The sequence below is a fragment of the Ambystoma mexicanum genome, chromosome 14, assembly GCF_040938575.1.
Source record: "Ambystoma mexicanum isolate Mex_15411 chromosome 14, UKY_AmexF1_1, whole genome shotgun sequence".
NCBI lineage: Eukaryota > Metazoa > Chordata > Amphibia > Caudata > Ambystomatidae > Ambystoma > Ambystoma mexicanum.
Window position 1 is genome coordinate 636,582,315 of NC_090940.1, and position 13,706 is coordinate 636,596,020.

The 13,706-nt window shown below is 44.8% G+C and overlaps 1 protein-coding gene across 5 annotated transcripts in view; it reads left to right on the forward strand.

The window, feature by feature from the left end:
• The window catches only part of MARK3 (microtubule affinity regulating kinase 3), a 606,883-nt gene that overhangs the window by 224,604 nt on the left and 368,573 nt on the right, over positions 1-13,706 (forward strand). For all 5 annotated transcript variants that reach the window (XM_069638126.1, XM_069638125.1, XM_069638123.1 and 2 more), the window contains exons 6-7: positions 8,532-8,602; positions 10,581-10,637. In XM_069638126.1, the coding sequence (XP_069494227.1) occupies positions 8,532-8,602; positions 10,581-10,637 (128 nt within the window). The remainder of the gene's footprint in view (positions 1-8,531; positions 8,603-10,580; positions 10,638-13,706) is intronic.

The window sequence follows — 13,706 nt, forward strand, 5'->3', positions numbered from 1 at the left end:
CATGGGCCCCGCATTTGAACCTATGCATTCGGCACCGCTGAAGTTTTTATTGTGCAAGACAGCGTTTCTTGTGGCAATCACCTCTGCACAACAAGTGGGAGGGTTTCAGGCCCTCTTGTAAACAACCTTACTTGACATTCCACGAGACAAGGGTGCTGCTGTGGACACCCCTCTTTCATGCCCTAGGTGCCTTCAGACTTCCATCTCAACAAGCCCTTGGAGTTACCAGTTTTCGTCCTGTCGCTGGCTGAGAGGACACTGCACTCGCTGGATGTTGCTAGAGCGCTGAAGTTCTACGTGGACCGCACAAAGTGTTTTCGGAAGACATCACAGCTGTTTGTGAAGTTTGGCCCTGTGAACCAAGGGAAGGCCCTCTCCAAGGCTTCCATTTCCAGGTGGCTCTCCGGCTGCATCACCCATTGTCACCGATGGGCAAACCGACCTGTGCTTGGCCGTCAGAGCCCACTTGACCAGAGTGATCCCTGCAACTACAGCGTTTGTCTGGTGTGCCCCTGCTGGACATCTGCAGGACTGCTACATGGAGGTCGACTGACCCCTTCACAAAATTCTACTACGTCGACCAGGATTCCAGGGAGGAGTCCAGAGTCGGCCAAGCAGTGCTGCACAACCTGTTCGCTTGAAGGTGAGCCTGGTGAGGAGGTAAGAGATGCTTATGTTGAACCTTGCCACCTCCCGTGGTTGTGCATGTGTATACTGCTATGTATTCTTTATTCATGAGCATGTGAATCCATGCAGACCCCTTGCTGGAGAAGTAACAAGTTACTTACCTGTGACTGTTCTCCAGCATGGGTCTGGCATGGATTCACATGCAAACCCTCCTGCCTACCCCTCTGTGGCTCTTCTCTTGGTCCTACTGCCACTTTACGTGCTTCCAAATCTGAAGATGGCTGCTAGAGGATTGGTTTAGGTAGAGAGAGGTCGTTTGCTGGGGGCAGTATGACCCAGAGACCAGTGATTGGTTAGGAGAAAGACGTTCAGAAACGAGACAGATTTTTCTTTACCGAGCATTCCCAGCCTGACGGGGAATATTCATGAGCATGTGAATCCATGCCAGACCAATGCTGGAGAACAGTTACAGGTAAGTAACTTGTTCCTAATTGAATATTGCATCCTTGGATTTTACTCGCCTAGTAGAACTGTTTTATCAACGGTTTTACCTGGAATTAGTGTTCCACTATTCACAAAAACGTACATTGTCCAGTTTGCTTATGTGATTTGTTGCTGAGCATCAGGGTACAACTAGTAGGGTCTCCTACCCTTGTATTACTGAATGTAATCTGAAAGTAACCTTTGGTTTTTGCTCCCCAAGAAGAGGTGTGACCTATACTGAATGTGTATGAAAAGCGACTTCCCTAGAACTACTGTTGGGTATTCCAAATAAGGTTTATGCTTTGGTCTGTGAACCTTCAAGCATAGGGTTGCGTTTTAAAGTTGTGATTTTATAATGTGATGTTACTTATTTCCCTCAAGCTTTATCTGTGCCTGCATGTATTTAAATAAACCATTTCTTTTTTTACAATGCGTAGTTTCAGCATTTCTTTGGACCACTTGTATTACCGTTTGTACTGATTTAACAGCTCTTTCTACGCTAAAATGAACTCTGGTGGTACAGCCCCTTTAGGGAGAATTCTCAGAAATGTGCTAATTCCCTTCTACCTTTGAGACCCCCAGCTCTTTTTGCTAAACTTTAGAACTTTTAATTTCTATCCTGGCGATAGTGAGACCGCTGTGATTTGAACTTTCTTTTGGTTTTGGAGTCTGACCTACTCCATAGACATCTTTTTACATTGTGACACACTGCACCTTCTGTGCAGTGGCACATGGAAGTCTTTATGATTTCCCAAAGGTTTAAATACCTTCTCTTGGATAAACTGTTTCCAAGAGCAGTAAACTGAAATTGACTTTACTTACTTTGGTAATTTTCTAGTCCCAGCACACACTCTTACAATAGGGTGTTGGTGGGGTTACTTGGTATCACCTTTGTCTAGTTTCTCATGTAACATTTTTGTTACCCTTTCTACAATTAATGGCTGGTGGCAGTGGTTTACTTTCTACTACCATTGAGTTTCTTCCGCAGGCTGCAATTGCAGCTGCAGTAAAGCACCCATGAGTAGCCATTTTGTCAAAATGGCCCAGTCTTCTTTTTTTGTCATTTCTTTTTGGAAAGGTTGTCCTTGAGATTTACTATGCGTGCCAAACCAGGTATGGGCCCTTATTTGTTTTGTCTTTGGGATTCACGAGTGAAGCCTGCCTTTGGCTCCAGCGTGTCTGGCAGGAAGTGAGGGAGGTGTCCACAACTCTGTGCTTAGTCTCCTTGGTTACAGGAATGCACCCAAAGGAGATTGGCTGGCTGGCTGTCTTTGGAGGACAGCCACCCTGCTGTGTGATTGACAGCTATGCTGCGCATGAATGGGAGAAACTTGCATGAAAAGCGGTCTTTTAGACAGAAGGCAGGGTTGACCACTGGACAAAGGAATCCAAATAACTTGGAGGCCTGATGCGACTCCTGGACCGTTGGTTTGCCCAGGTGAAGCCCTGCTGAAGCTCTTAATTCACCTCGACTAGAGAAGCCCTGCAAAGGATGACTTCTCCCCTTGGGTTGGTAGGACCAACCAACCCCAAGACTAACACATCTGGAAATCCTCTCGAAGGCGGTTGTACTTCCATTGCTGCTGCAGGAACCGAGTGCCAGGGAGAGGACCACCACAATAGAGTGCATTGTTTTTAAGTCGGACCCGAGCTCCAGGAATATCCTCCGTACTCCCTCAAAGCAGGACTAAGCAAGCGTGAGCTACCTCGACAGAGTGCTGGACCCCTGAAGCAAGGAAATCCCATAAGGTATCCGAGAACTGCGTTGGTGCTATTTGCGAGAAGCTGAAACCGCGAAGTGCAGCTGATCTGAAGTTCGCCCATTGCTGCCGCCAATCTTCGAATCGTAGTGCAGGAGTCCCCTGGCACCCTTCCTCTTGTCCCCACGACTGAGGCCCAGGAACAGTATCTGCCAGATTACCACAGGAACAGAAGCCAGCTGGAACCAATTTCTTCAGACAAAGGTACAGTAAACTATGGGGTACTTACCTCTTGCTGTGTAACTTGCTAGCTCTCAGTTGAGACTTGCCTTTGTTACCTTTGCAGAGTTACTTGCAGCTTTACCCATCACAAGCCTGCCAGCTTCTGGTCCAAGAGTGATTTCCTTCTCAACAAACTCTCTAACATTGCAAGACTTTTTACTTAACTTCAAGAAGATGTTCAGCTCCCCTAGACTTTGCTCAATTGACTGGCTGTGCTGGCTCCTCTGAATTCGTGCTTTGATCTGTCCCTCCAAAAAGTCCCACATCTCTTACTTGTGTAGCTGGGAAAGGGTTAATTACATTGCATTGGGAGGTTCAAAAGTGCTTACCTATTTGAGGAACTTGTTAACCATTGCTTCTTCCTCTAACCTTTACCTTTTGACACCAAAACTCAGTATTGCTCTAAATGTACCAGTGATATATCAATGTCCACATTGTCCTAGTTATTTTAGTCACCCCAGGGTGTAGGAAGTGTCTATGCCGTCCCAAATGCCATATCAACTGTATTTATTGCAGTATATCTTTGTTACATATTTGCTTCCTTCTAAAGAAGGCTTATTCAAACTGGCGATTAAATAATTGTTTAATCAAACCTTGGGTGTAAGTGTTTATTTGGATACTTGTCACTGCATCTGTTTAATAACCCTACAGCACACATTGACCACTCTTTAGTTAAGCCTGGCTGCTCCGTCACTCTACCAACTTGTGTAGTACATGCTTCTTCCAAAGGTTGGGCTAACTATTGCCAAGAGGACAAGGCTGGTGCTGTCTCTCAGAGGGTACTGCATACAATCTTGCCTAACAAGCCGTATACTAAGAGTGGAGTCTTGTACTGCCTCATTTGGTTTTACTAAGCCCTTAGTTGGACGTCATAAAAACTGTTTTAACAGGTAAGCCTGTTGTGACGTGGTTTTGTTGATCTGTCAAGCTCATATTCTGTGGTGATTTGGTGTTTTATTTTGTTGGCTGTCCTGTTTCGGCTCATCAGGTTTCGGTGTTTTTGGTGTTTCCATTGTGATGTGTTGGCAGTTTACCTTTAGATTTTTCCTGTTTAGCTCAGTGACTTCAAGAGTGATTTTCAGAATTGTTTGTTATCTTTTGTTGGTATTCCCTTTGGGAGCAAGTTCAAAAGTTTTTCTGTGAACCTATTGCCCCACCACCCCCAAATGTCCGCTTTGCGTATTTAGGTTAGAGGGTGAATTCTGTTGCCGGACCCCTGGTGTTCAGTTTTGATGGTAGATGACATTTTTCCCCTGTATGCATTCTATTACTTAGCCTTGGATTGCTTTGGGTGTCATGCAGAGAGTTTTGACTGGCAGCCAATGTGGGTTTCTCAGTGCTGGTGTGATGTTCTGTCTTAGTGAGTCTGAGGAGTAGTCTTGCTGCTGCGTTCTGTATTGTAGTTTTTTGGTAAGGTAGTCCAGTGATCTGAGAGATGTTTTGGCGTAGTCTAGTCTTAACATGATTAGAGAAATTGTTCAGTGTCCTATGTGGGAAGGTGAAAAAGGGAAGCATTCCGCTTGATTGTCTGCATGTGGAAGAAGCATTTCTTTACTAGTGCGTTGACTTGCGGTTTGAGTGTTAACTTCATTAATATTACAAGATATTTGACCACTTTAAATGGTTCCAGTCGATTTCCCATTTCAGTAGGCCAAGCAGGGATCGAAATTAAGATTTGATTACGACGGAGCTAAAGGCAGCTCCTAGGTATTGAACATTAGGTAAGAATTGGTGCAATCACTGTGAGACTACACATCACTTATCGGCTTGGTATTAGCTAACCCAACCTTTGGTGTAGGGGTGTATTACACAAGTTGGTAGTGTGCCTGAGCAGCCACACCCATCTCAAGTGGGGTACATGTGAGCTGTAGCAATGACATTTTTTTTTATACAAGTATCAAAGTAACACTTACACTCAAGGTTTCGGTTATAAATGATTTAACATCAATTTTTACATAAGCGTTCTTTAAAAAGGCAATTCATGTAACAATCAAAATAAACTTTAACAATACTTTACAGAATCGCTGCAAGTTGGTGGATACTCTTTGAATATGCTTTTTACCCACTTCCTACACCCAGAGGTGACTTAATTCACAAGGATAGTAATGGTATTTATATATCGCGTTATATACGTTGCAGAAAGGAAAGGTTAAAGGAAGGATAAATGTTAAACAGGTTGTCGGGGCATGCGAGTATACTTCAATCTTCCAATGAAGTCTAGACAAGCCTTTCCCAGCAATAACAGTCTAAAACAAGCTACCACCTATGAGGGACACATCAGTCCATGAACTACAAGAGTCTGCAAGGAGCCAGGACTATCTAAATCAATTGGAACACAGTCTATGGAGCTGGGAAATTCTTAGATAAAAGGTCTCCCACAAAGTTGAAGGTTTGTAGTAATCACTTGTAGTGTCACAAGCTGAACTTGTGAAAATCAGAGTTGGAATCAATGCCAACAAAAGTAGCCAATGCAAGTCTCAACTGAGAAGAGCACAGCTAAATAAACTGAGGTAAGTACCCCACGTCTAAACAGTACCTCTGATTTGAAGACTTGGTCCATCTGGATTGTGTTCTGTTGCAGCAATGCAGATCTTGAGCCTCGGTCGTGGGGACAAGAGGACATCTGGAGGACTCTTGTGGCAGTAATGTGGAAGTAGTCTGCATGTATGGGCTCCTTTTCGGATCAGTGGCACATTGCGGTTTCAGCGTGCAGTAAACGGCAGCACTGTGGATCTCGGATACCAGTTGGGCTTTAGTCACTCCTCGAGTTCTGCACTCTGAGGGGACTCGAGCTCTGGTTGTCCTGCTTCTGGAGGGGCCTTGGACTCCTGGAGTTTCTGGCTGGATTTCAGACGCTTCACTCGACTATGGATTTCTTGACCCCTCGCTTCTTGCAGCAGCGAAGTACAGCCGGTCAGGGAAGATGGGTTAGTTGGTCCCACTAATCCAAGGGAAAAAGTCCCTTCTGGAGCTTCTGTCAAAATGAGTTTCAGCACAGCCAGGCTTCACTGTCCAATTCAAAGGAACAAGAGGATGCAGCAAGCTTAGTTCTTGGTTTCTTTGGGTATTGCTCCCAGTGGTCGACTCTGCCTCTAGCGCCCAAAACTGCACCTTTTTAGGCAGGTTTCTCCCATTCATGCACAGCCTAGGCTTTCAATCTCACAGCAGGGTGGATGTCCGCCTTCCGGAGAGACCCGCTGTGAGCTGACTCGCCCCCTGTGCGTGGTTTTAAGTCTACCGTGCTATGGCCCAATTTGTGCTCGCTTCTGGCACAGGGACAGTTTGGCGAGAAGTCCCGGTTGCAGCAGCCGTGTGATTCATGGCAGTTCCCTCCGGCACCCGATTTCAAGTCTGTGATCACCTATTTTCACGAGTGGGTGCAAGTGTCTTGGGAGGAGCCTGTCCCCATGGTCTTGATGGTGCGGGAGTGTTCAGGTTCCTTTGACAGTCGCTGTCGTAGAGGTTCAGTGCGGGCCGTAGGCGAAACTGCTGATGGCTGTGCATTCCTCCTTCGTAGGCTCTCCTCCAGTGTCCAGGCTCGACCATCTGGGGTCTCACTGTGCCTGGGCCCGCCTGGCCTGACTTCAGATCGGAGGTAGCCGGCCCCCCTGCCGACCCTCCGCCCGCCTCTGGGAGAATCCGCTCCCTCCACCAGACACCTCTGGCCAGCTTCAGCACGATGGGGCAGAGTGGTAGCTCAGACGCTGCTCCGGGTCTGCTTCCCTAGGGAGATCGCCTGGACCTTGGGAGTGGGGTGAGGGGATCCGGAGCCGGCACCCTTCTGCTCCCCCTGCTGTCTCTGCTCCATCCTCCTCGCTGAAGGGACACAGACTCCCTGCCGGTTAGGCAATCATTCCTTCTGGTGGGGCTCTCAGCATCTGGCACCGCTTAAGCCTCTGCGCGATTGCCCATGCCCGCCAGTTCAGGCCGTTGACTTGTCTGCCATTTTGTAGCCGGGGTGAACTCCCTGCTCCACTACGGTCTTGCTCCAACCAAGGGTTCCATACATCCCGGAGCGGTGAGTGTTGGACACCTTACGCCCCACTGCTTCAAAGCTCGGAATCCCCGCTTATTTACAGCAGAAATTTGTTTTCACTGGTGCATTTTCTTCGGCTGCGTGTCGTTGGCCGGGAGCTCACAGAGCCAGTCCGACCTCCATGGCTCCCAGCCACGCCCCCAACCAGGCTGGTTTTTGAAACTCCACAATCCTGTGACTTGGGGCCTCTCGTGGAGCGACATACAGCAAAATCCAATCTCCGGAACAATGCAGAGGGATTAATGTTCTAACGTTACTCATTACAGAATGAGTAAAAGAAAAGCACTTGATGTTTCTGCAAATGTTCCATGCTGCCTAGATAAAATGTGCCACGGAAAAAACAGTGGTGGTGTTTGATGGTGCACAGGATCTAATGTCAAAGTTCCTCAGTAGTGGAAGTAAACATGTACTCATTGAGCAGCAACATGAAGGGCATAATACTGCTATGTTTATTAAATTTGTGTCAAATGCACACAATCTGCCTAGACGGGTTTCTCCATTTGAAAGCATAATCATTTACAGATAAAATATTCAGTGTTCCAATGTATATACCTTGTCGCCTCCGGAGGCCTTGCTACTTGATGCCATTTGCTTGCTCTAATAGCCAGTAATTATCTGGTCAGCAGTTTTAATCAAGGACTTGAAGGTATTGCATAGACGTTTCAAATAAAGTAGATTTCTCCTGCAAATGATTTGAGGTAAATATGAATCACTTTAACATGTTGGACGGCCTTGATTGCCTCTGTATCCTAAATGGGGCTGGCCATGTGGCGTGGCTCTGGTAATCCCTTGTTGAAAGTCCATCGTAGGAGGGGGGATTCATTTAGTAACACTCCAGTCCTTGACCACTACAGCTCCCTGGAACCATGTTCCAAATGCTATTTCCAGGTTCACTTAGAGCCGCGCTCTATCCTTTGAATATCGACTTCAGAAGTCAGCTGCCCCGACCCTGTGAATCCTGAAAGCCAGTTGATCCTCAACACAGCATCGAAAGGATTGATTGGATCGATTGACAAACAGCAGGAGTTGGCCTGGTTATGAGCATCCAATAGCTTTTGCCTGGGCTGATTCATGAGCCAGCAGACAAGACACTGCGATTCATATGCAAAGGGAATTGTTGGCCCTGGAGTCCACTTAAAGCACCATGTGAACTGAAAAATGTACATGAACTGGGAAGGGGAGGTTGTGTTTCAACTGTGACCAGAATGTGGACAGGAAAGTAGTCTTGTAAAAAGGAGGTCCCTTCTAGACATTTCTTCATGGTACAATGCCTCTGTTCAAGATATCAGTTATGAACTGTTCATAAGTTTTGTAAATACGAGGCTGGAGTTGTTATATACAATGAAGTAGCAATATTGGAAATTAGCCGTGTCTCATTGCCCACTGATTTTAATTTGTTTCAGGTGAAGTATTTGACTACTTGGTTGCACACGGAAGAATGAAGGAAAAGGAAGCGAGGACAAAGTTCAGGCAGGTATGCAGTCGAACTGATTCACCAAGTCCCATTTTAAAATCCACTGTCTTGATGTGTTTCTTTGCTCAGAAGAGATGGGTTTCACAGGGAACAAATACTTTAAATATATTTCATTTTGCATGGATGTTATCTACATTGTCTGCTTTGCTGAAGGTAGTCCATGTTCAAAGGTTTGAGTATAAAACTAGCTTTGATATTTGCCCTTGCACTAAAAATAACTTGAGATTCAAAGGTCATTGCCTCGCACCTTGGTCAGTTTGAGCCAAAACTGCTGTTACCCCAATGCAGTGCTAATTATTCAATTTGATATGATAATTACCTTACCGATCCTCCAATTTATAAATGAGCACACAACAGGTAATGTGTTTGAGCTTGATTGCGGGGGGGAAATTAAAGCTGCTGCTAAGAAAGATTGAGGTGCAGAAGTCACTTTCGAACGCAGAATTTAGTTCTGGTTAGTCACAGTACGTGTGTTACCGTTCCAGGCACTGTCAAGCTGAACACCTTGCGACGAAATTAACTCTACCTCTGCACCGCTGGTGACTTCCAGGCAGTAAGAAGACTGTTTGCAATGAGATTTACCACGATCAGGTGGCAACAGGGGATCTTCAATGGGCGAACCAAGGAGCATGTCCTGCAAGCCTTCTCTTGGGACTAGAAAGCTGAAAATTCAGGGTCCGGAGTCTTGTAGCGCAACTAGATGCTCCACGTTCCAAGGATGCACTCTGAACAGCGACGACTAACTAGGTAGCGCATGAGGGTGCTGGTCAATCCACCAGGCATGTGTTGTCGAGCAGGGGTCGAGACAGGTTGGTCCCATCAGACCATCTGTTAAAGCATCGACTAGGGACTTCTTTAGATCAGGACAGCGGAGCAGGGCTTTCCCGGAACTGTACTGGAGTTGATGCTGGTCAGCTGAAATGGGTGTCCTAGGAGTTTCTGCAAGCTGCACTTTATGTAGGGGTCTTGGTTTCAACGATCTTTCAAATTGCTGCAGGATCCCCTTTATCCAAGATTTGGACTGCAAACGCGCTCTTGTCCACCAATGGTAAGAATCTGCACATTCAAACTGGCAGTGGCGATCCAATGATTAACTGGCCACACATTCTTCCTAGCAAAGGACACCAGTGGACCCAGCTGTAGACGGGACAGTGCAGCCCAACACACACACCTTTGCTGTGGAAAACTGGGACTTTGCTTGGGAAAGTCTTCCTTGTATGGCAATGCCAGACCATAGAGGGTAGGAAGAAGACCAAAGACCAACATGGCCAGAGGACATGTGAAAATCTTGTGGCACTGCCATTTGAGACAACATGCAGAAAAGACTAGTGCATGAGTAAAAATTTCAGTATTGGAGTAGAAATCGTATTCGCGGCCAATCGGACCTTCCTGTACACATTGCATTTGTGACTAAAATGTCATAGGTTATAAAGATACCAAGTCTCCTAATGACTTCTCTGTGAGGTGATGAATGCAGCTTTAAAAATACAAGACATCCTTTAAGGGTGACAGTCCCCAGTTCTGGTAGTCTTAAGACCTAATCAGTTCCCCATAAAATTGAGCACAAAGCAAGTGAGGTAAAACAGAAGGCTTTACTTCCCAAAAGTTAGGTCAGCAGCCAAAACAAAGCAAAAAAAAAAATGGTGTCCCATAGACGTTCCTAATACATGTTTTGCAAAGTGATAACTTAATAGGTTGTTTTTTGTGTGGAAATTTGTCCATGACCAGCCACTCCCTCTTCAGGAACTGGCAGAATGCCAAGAGTGGTTTATGACCGCCGTGCGTGCTTTATAAATGCACCCATTCACAATGCTATGCGGAGCGTGCCCATGAAAAGGTTATACTTAAGGCCTGAAGTGGCGTAACTTCACATGACTCTCCAGACCTTCTTTGGGACTTTTGTACCTGTAATGGGGATGCATAGGAATGCATTGTGTGCATACTAGTGATATTGTCTGTTATCCATGTTTTCTTATAGATCGTATCTGCAGTGCAGTATTGCCATCAGAAACATATTGTCCATAGGGATCTCAAGGTAGGTCATGTCCAGATGCTTGCTAATAAACAAGATGTGCATTTTATAGAGAAATTAAACCATTGCATCACTCACTGGCATCAAACGGTATAGCACAGAAGTGTTTGATAGTAGTTGGCCTAAAAGTAGACAATGCAAAATGTATTGCATGGCAGCTATTAAAACAATTTGAAAATAATGGCTTTAATGTAAATCTATGTTCCAAGAAGCAAATTGCGGGATAACAAACTACAAAGTATTGCTAATCCTTTGCTCGCCCCCCCCCCCCCCCTTGCTGTGCAGTTCCCTGACTTGGAAGACACTGGTTTGCTTTTTAAACTTTGCCAATTCAATCTAAATCTGAGCTGCACCAGGAACTTTTCATGGGGTAGGAACTGTTGGGTTGTATAGGCAGTCTACATTTTCTGTTTATCTTGACAGTGTGCCCAGGTCTCAGATAAGGTGCGTACTAGGCCTTTTTACGCATGGAAATCTTGTAAATACGACAGCTTTATTATTTTCCTGTGTACGTTTGCACACGAGTTTGGAGCAGAGGGCAGTGCAAAGGTCAGGTTACTTGACGGAAACCAGAACGCTTTCGATCTACATGGATGCAACATGTTTGTGCCACTTGAACTGACTATGGATTTGGATGCTGCTGCCGCCCTGCAACATGGGGTTAGGCAACATGGATGTTTTTGTATGTTTTTCGATGAACTTATGTATCTAACGCTTCTATAACAGTGCTGCGATGCCAAGGGCTGTTGTGTGCTTTATAAATGCAAATAAATGGATGTAATTGCATTCCATTGAGAAGCCTCAAACAAAAAACTTCACTGTGGTGACGAATATTTTCTTTCCATTCAGCTTCTGCTGTGCTAATGGAGCAAACAGGAGCACTTTGCATGTTTATTTTCCTAGCATTTTAGCATTATATAATCAATAAGAAAACTAAGTTGCAATTGAGAATTGATCTTTTGTACTAAATTATGCATTTTATTCCCAGTGAAAGCAAACCAGTATTGCATAATTGTGAGTTCCTGTGCTGTGCATAACAATGTGGAGGCAGATCATTTTACTCATTTAACTCATCATAAACCGTGTGTAAAATCATGACTGTGCACAGTATAGTTTACATCCATTCAACCTTGCAGTCAATGGGGTACATTACTATAAATGGTCAGTGGCAGCAGAGTCTTTGCTCAAGTGCGAGTGATTGTCATTACACCAATCACAGGTGTTCTAGCCTCTCAAATCTTCAAGACAATTAAAACATCCAAAACCTGACTCTGCCTCCAGGAAGTGCAAGCACAGCTCAAAAACAAAGATTATGTAATGCTTCATACATGGTTTGTCCAACTTCTAGGCACTGTGATTATACCTCAGTCAATACTCAGTTTACCAACCTCTGAAGGATGTTGGCCAATAAGATAGCTCCGCTGGTTGAGTGCTCATTGCTGCGATCTGTAGATTGCAGCTTGGAATCACAGCAAGGCCAACTCAGTCTTTCATCTTTCGAGGTCGATAAAGGAGTACCGACTTTGGTTTGGTGATAATTGTGATAAATGTTTCATGTACAGCACTTTGCCAAAAGCGCCATATAAATAACCATTTGACAATAAGATTTGATATAGAATTTAGGGAGTCCTTGCCTCTCTGCACTGTTGTATCATACCATTTGGGTAGTAATAGCACCAGGAAATGAGGACTTTCATTAAACAAAAGACAAATATGCTATCGAATCTCAAAACACACAAAACAATTCATGTTTGCTTTACTAGATAATTGGCTACGTGTTTGTGTTTTCAACATTTAAATATATACAGATCATCAAATGGCCAGACCTTGGAGAAATGATGAAAGGTGTATTCTGTCACAGTGCAGAAAGCTGCTGCATATTAATGATTTCCATACAGTTTTTGCACAAGCTGGATCACACACATTTTACTCTTGAAATCACATTTACACTCAGTTTAAAAATAGGGAGTAAAATACTCCAACCTCTAAATCTTATCTGGTGTGCCTATATGTATATTTTTGCAAACCGTAACACTTTATTACACTTTTGCTGCGCTCAAATGACATTTGTATTGGAGGATTTGGTGGATACAAGCAACACAATATTTAGCAAATCCTGGCAGTGAAAAGCTTGTTCTAAAGCAGTTAAGACAGAACCAACATTTTTAAAAAACGTTTTCATTTTTACATGTATAACCACAACATTCAGAGCAACGGGTTCAACTGTTGCACATTACAAATTATACTTTCCCCTATTCCACACCCCCCCCTTGAACCACTGCCTTCACATTAGCCTTAATCACCACTTTTGCATCAGTATCCTCCAACTGTTGTGCATTTTCCTTAGCACTATCCATCTTTGTATATCTATTCCAGGCTCTACATTTTGTATCCTGAGCACTATCTCCCACGTCTCTGTCTCCACTGCACACCATTTTCCAATTCTTTTCACAAGTTGCATATACTCGGTTTACTTGTCTCTTTCCATCCCATGGCTATGCTACGTTTAGTCATAATATACATCAAGTCTATTAATTTATTTAGCGGCTTGTCTTTTGTTTCTCTTGTAGCGCCCCAGCATGCAGGCTTCCAGCGTTTCAATATCCAGTTAAACTTCCCCCAGGGCGGCTTTTTCTTTCACTGACTTCCAGAGCTCTTGTATGATCGGACATCCCCAAAACATATGTATGAGCCCGGCCTCTTCCTTCATGCATTTAGGGCACACTTGCATCCTGACCTCTTTGAAAGAGTAAATAATGGCAGGTGTGAGGTATGCCCTTTGAACTATATATAGTTGTATCAACTGCAGCCTAGCATTCCGGGACACTTTCTTGTGGTATCGCTTTATATCAGCCCATTCCTTCTCCCCCAGCGCCCTCCCTAATTCTGTCTCCCATTTGTGTTTACACAGTCCAACAAAACCTCATAAATTCTGGACACCGCATGTCGTCCTGCCACCGCAAGGAGCGTCTCAATGTCCTTGTTTCCCAACTCCCCCTCTGCAATGTTTTGGCCATCTCATGCCGAGCAGCCCACAGGAACTGCCCCGCCTGTATGCCAGACTCCTGCAAC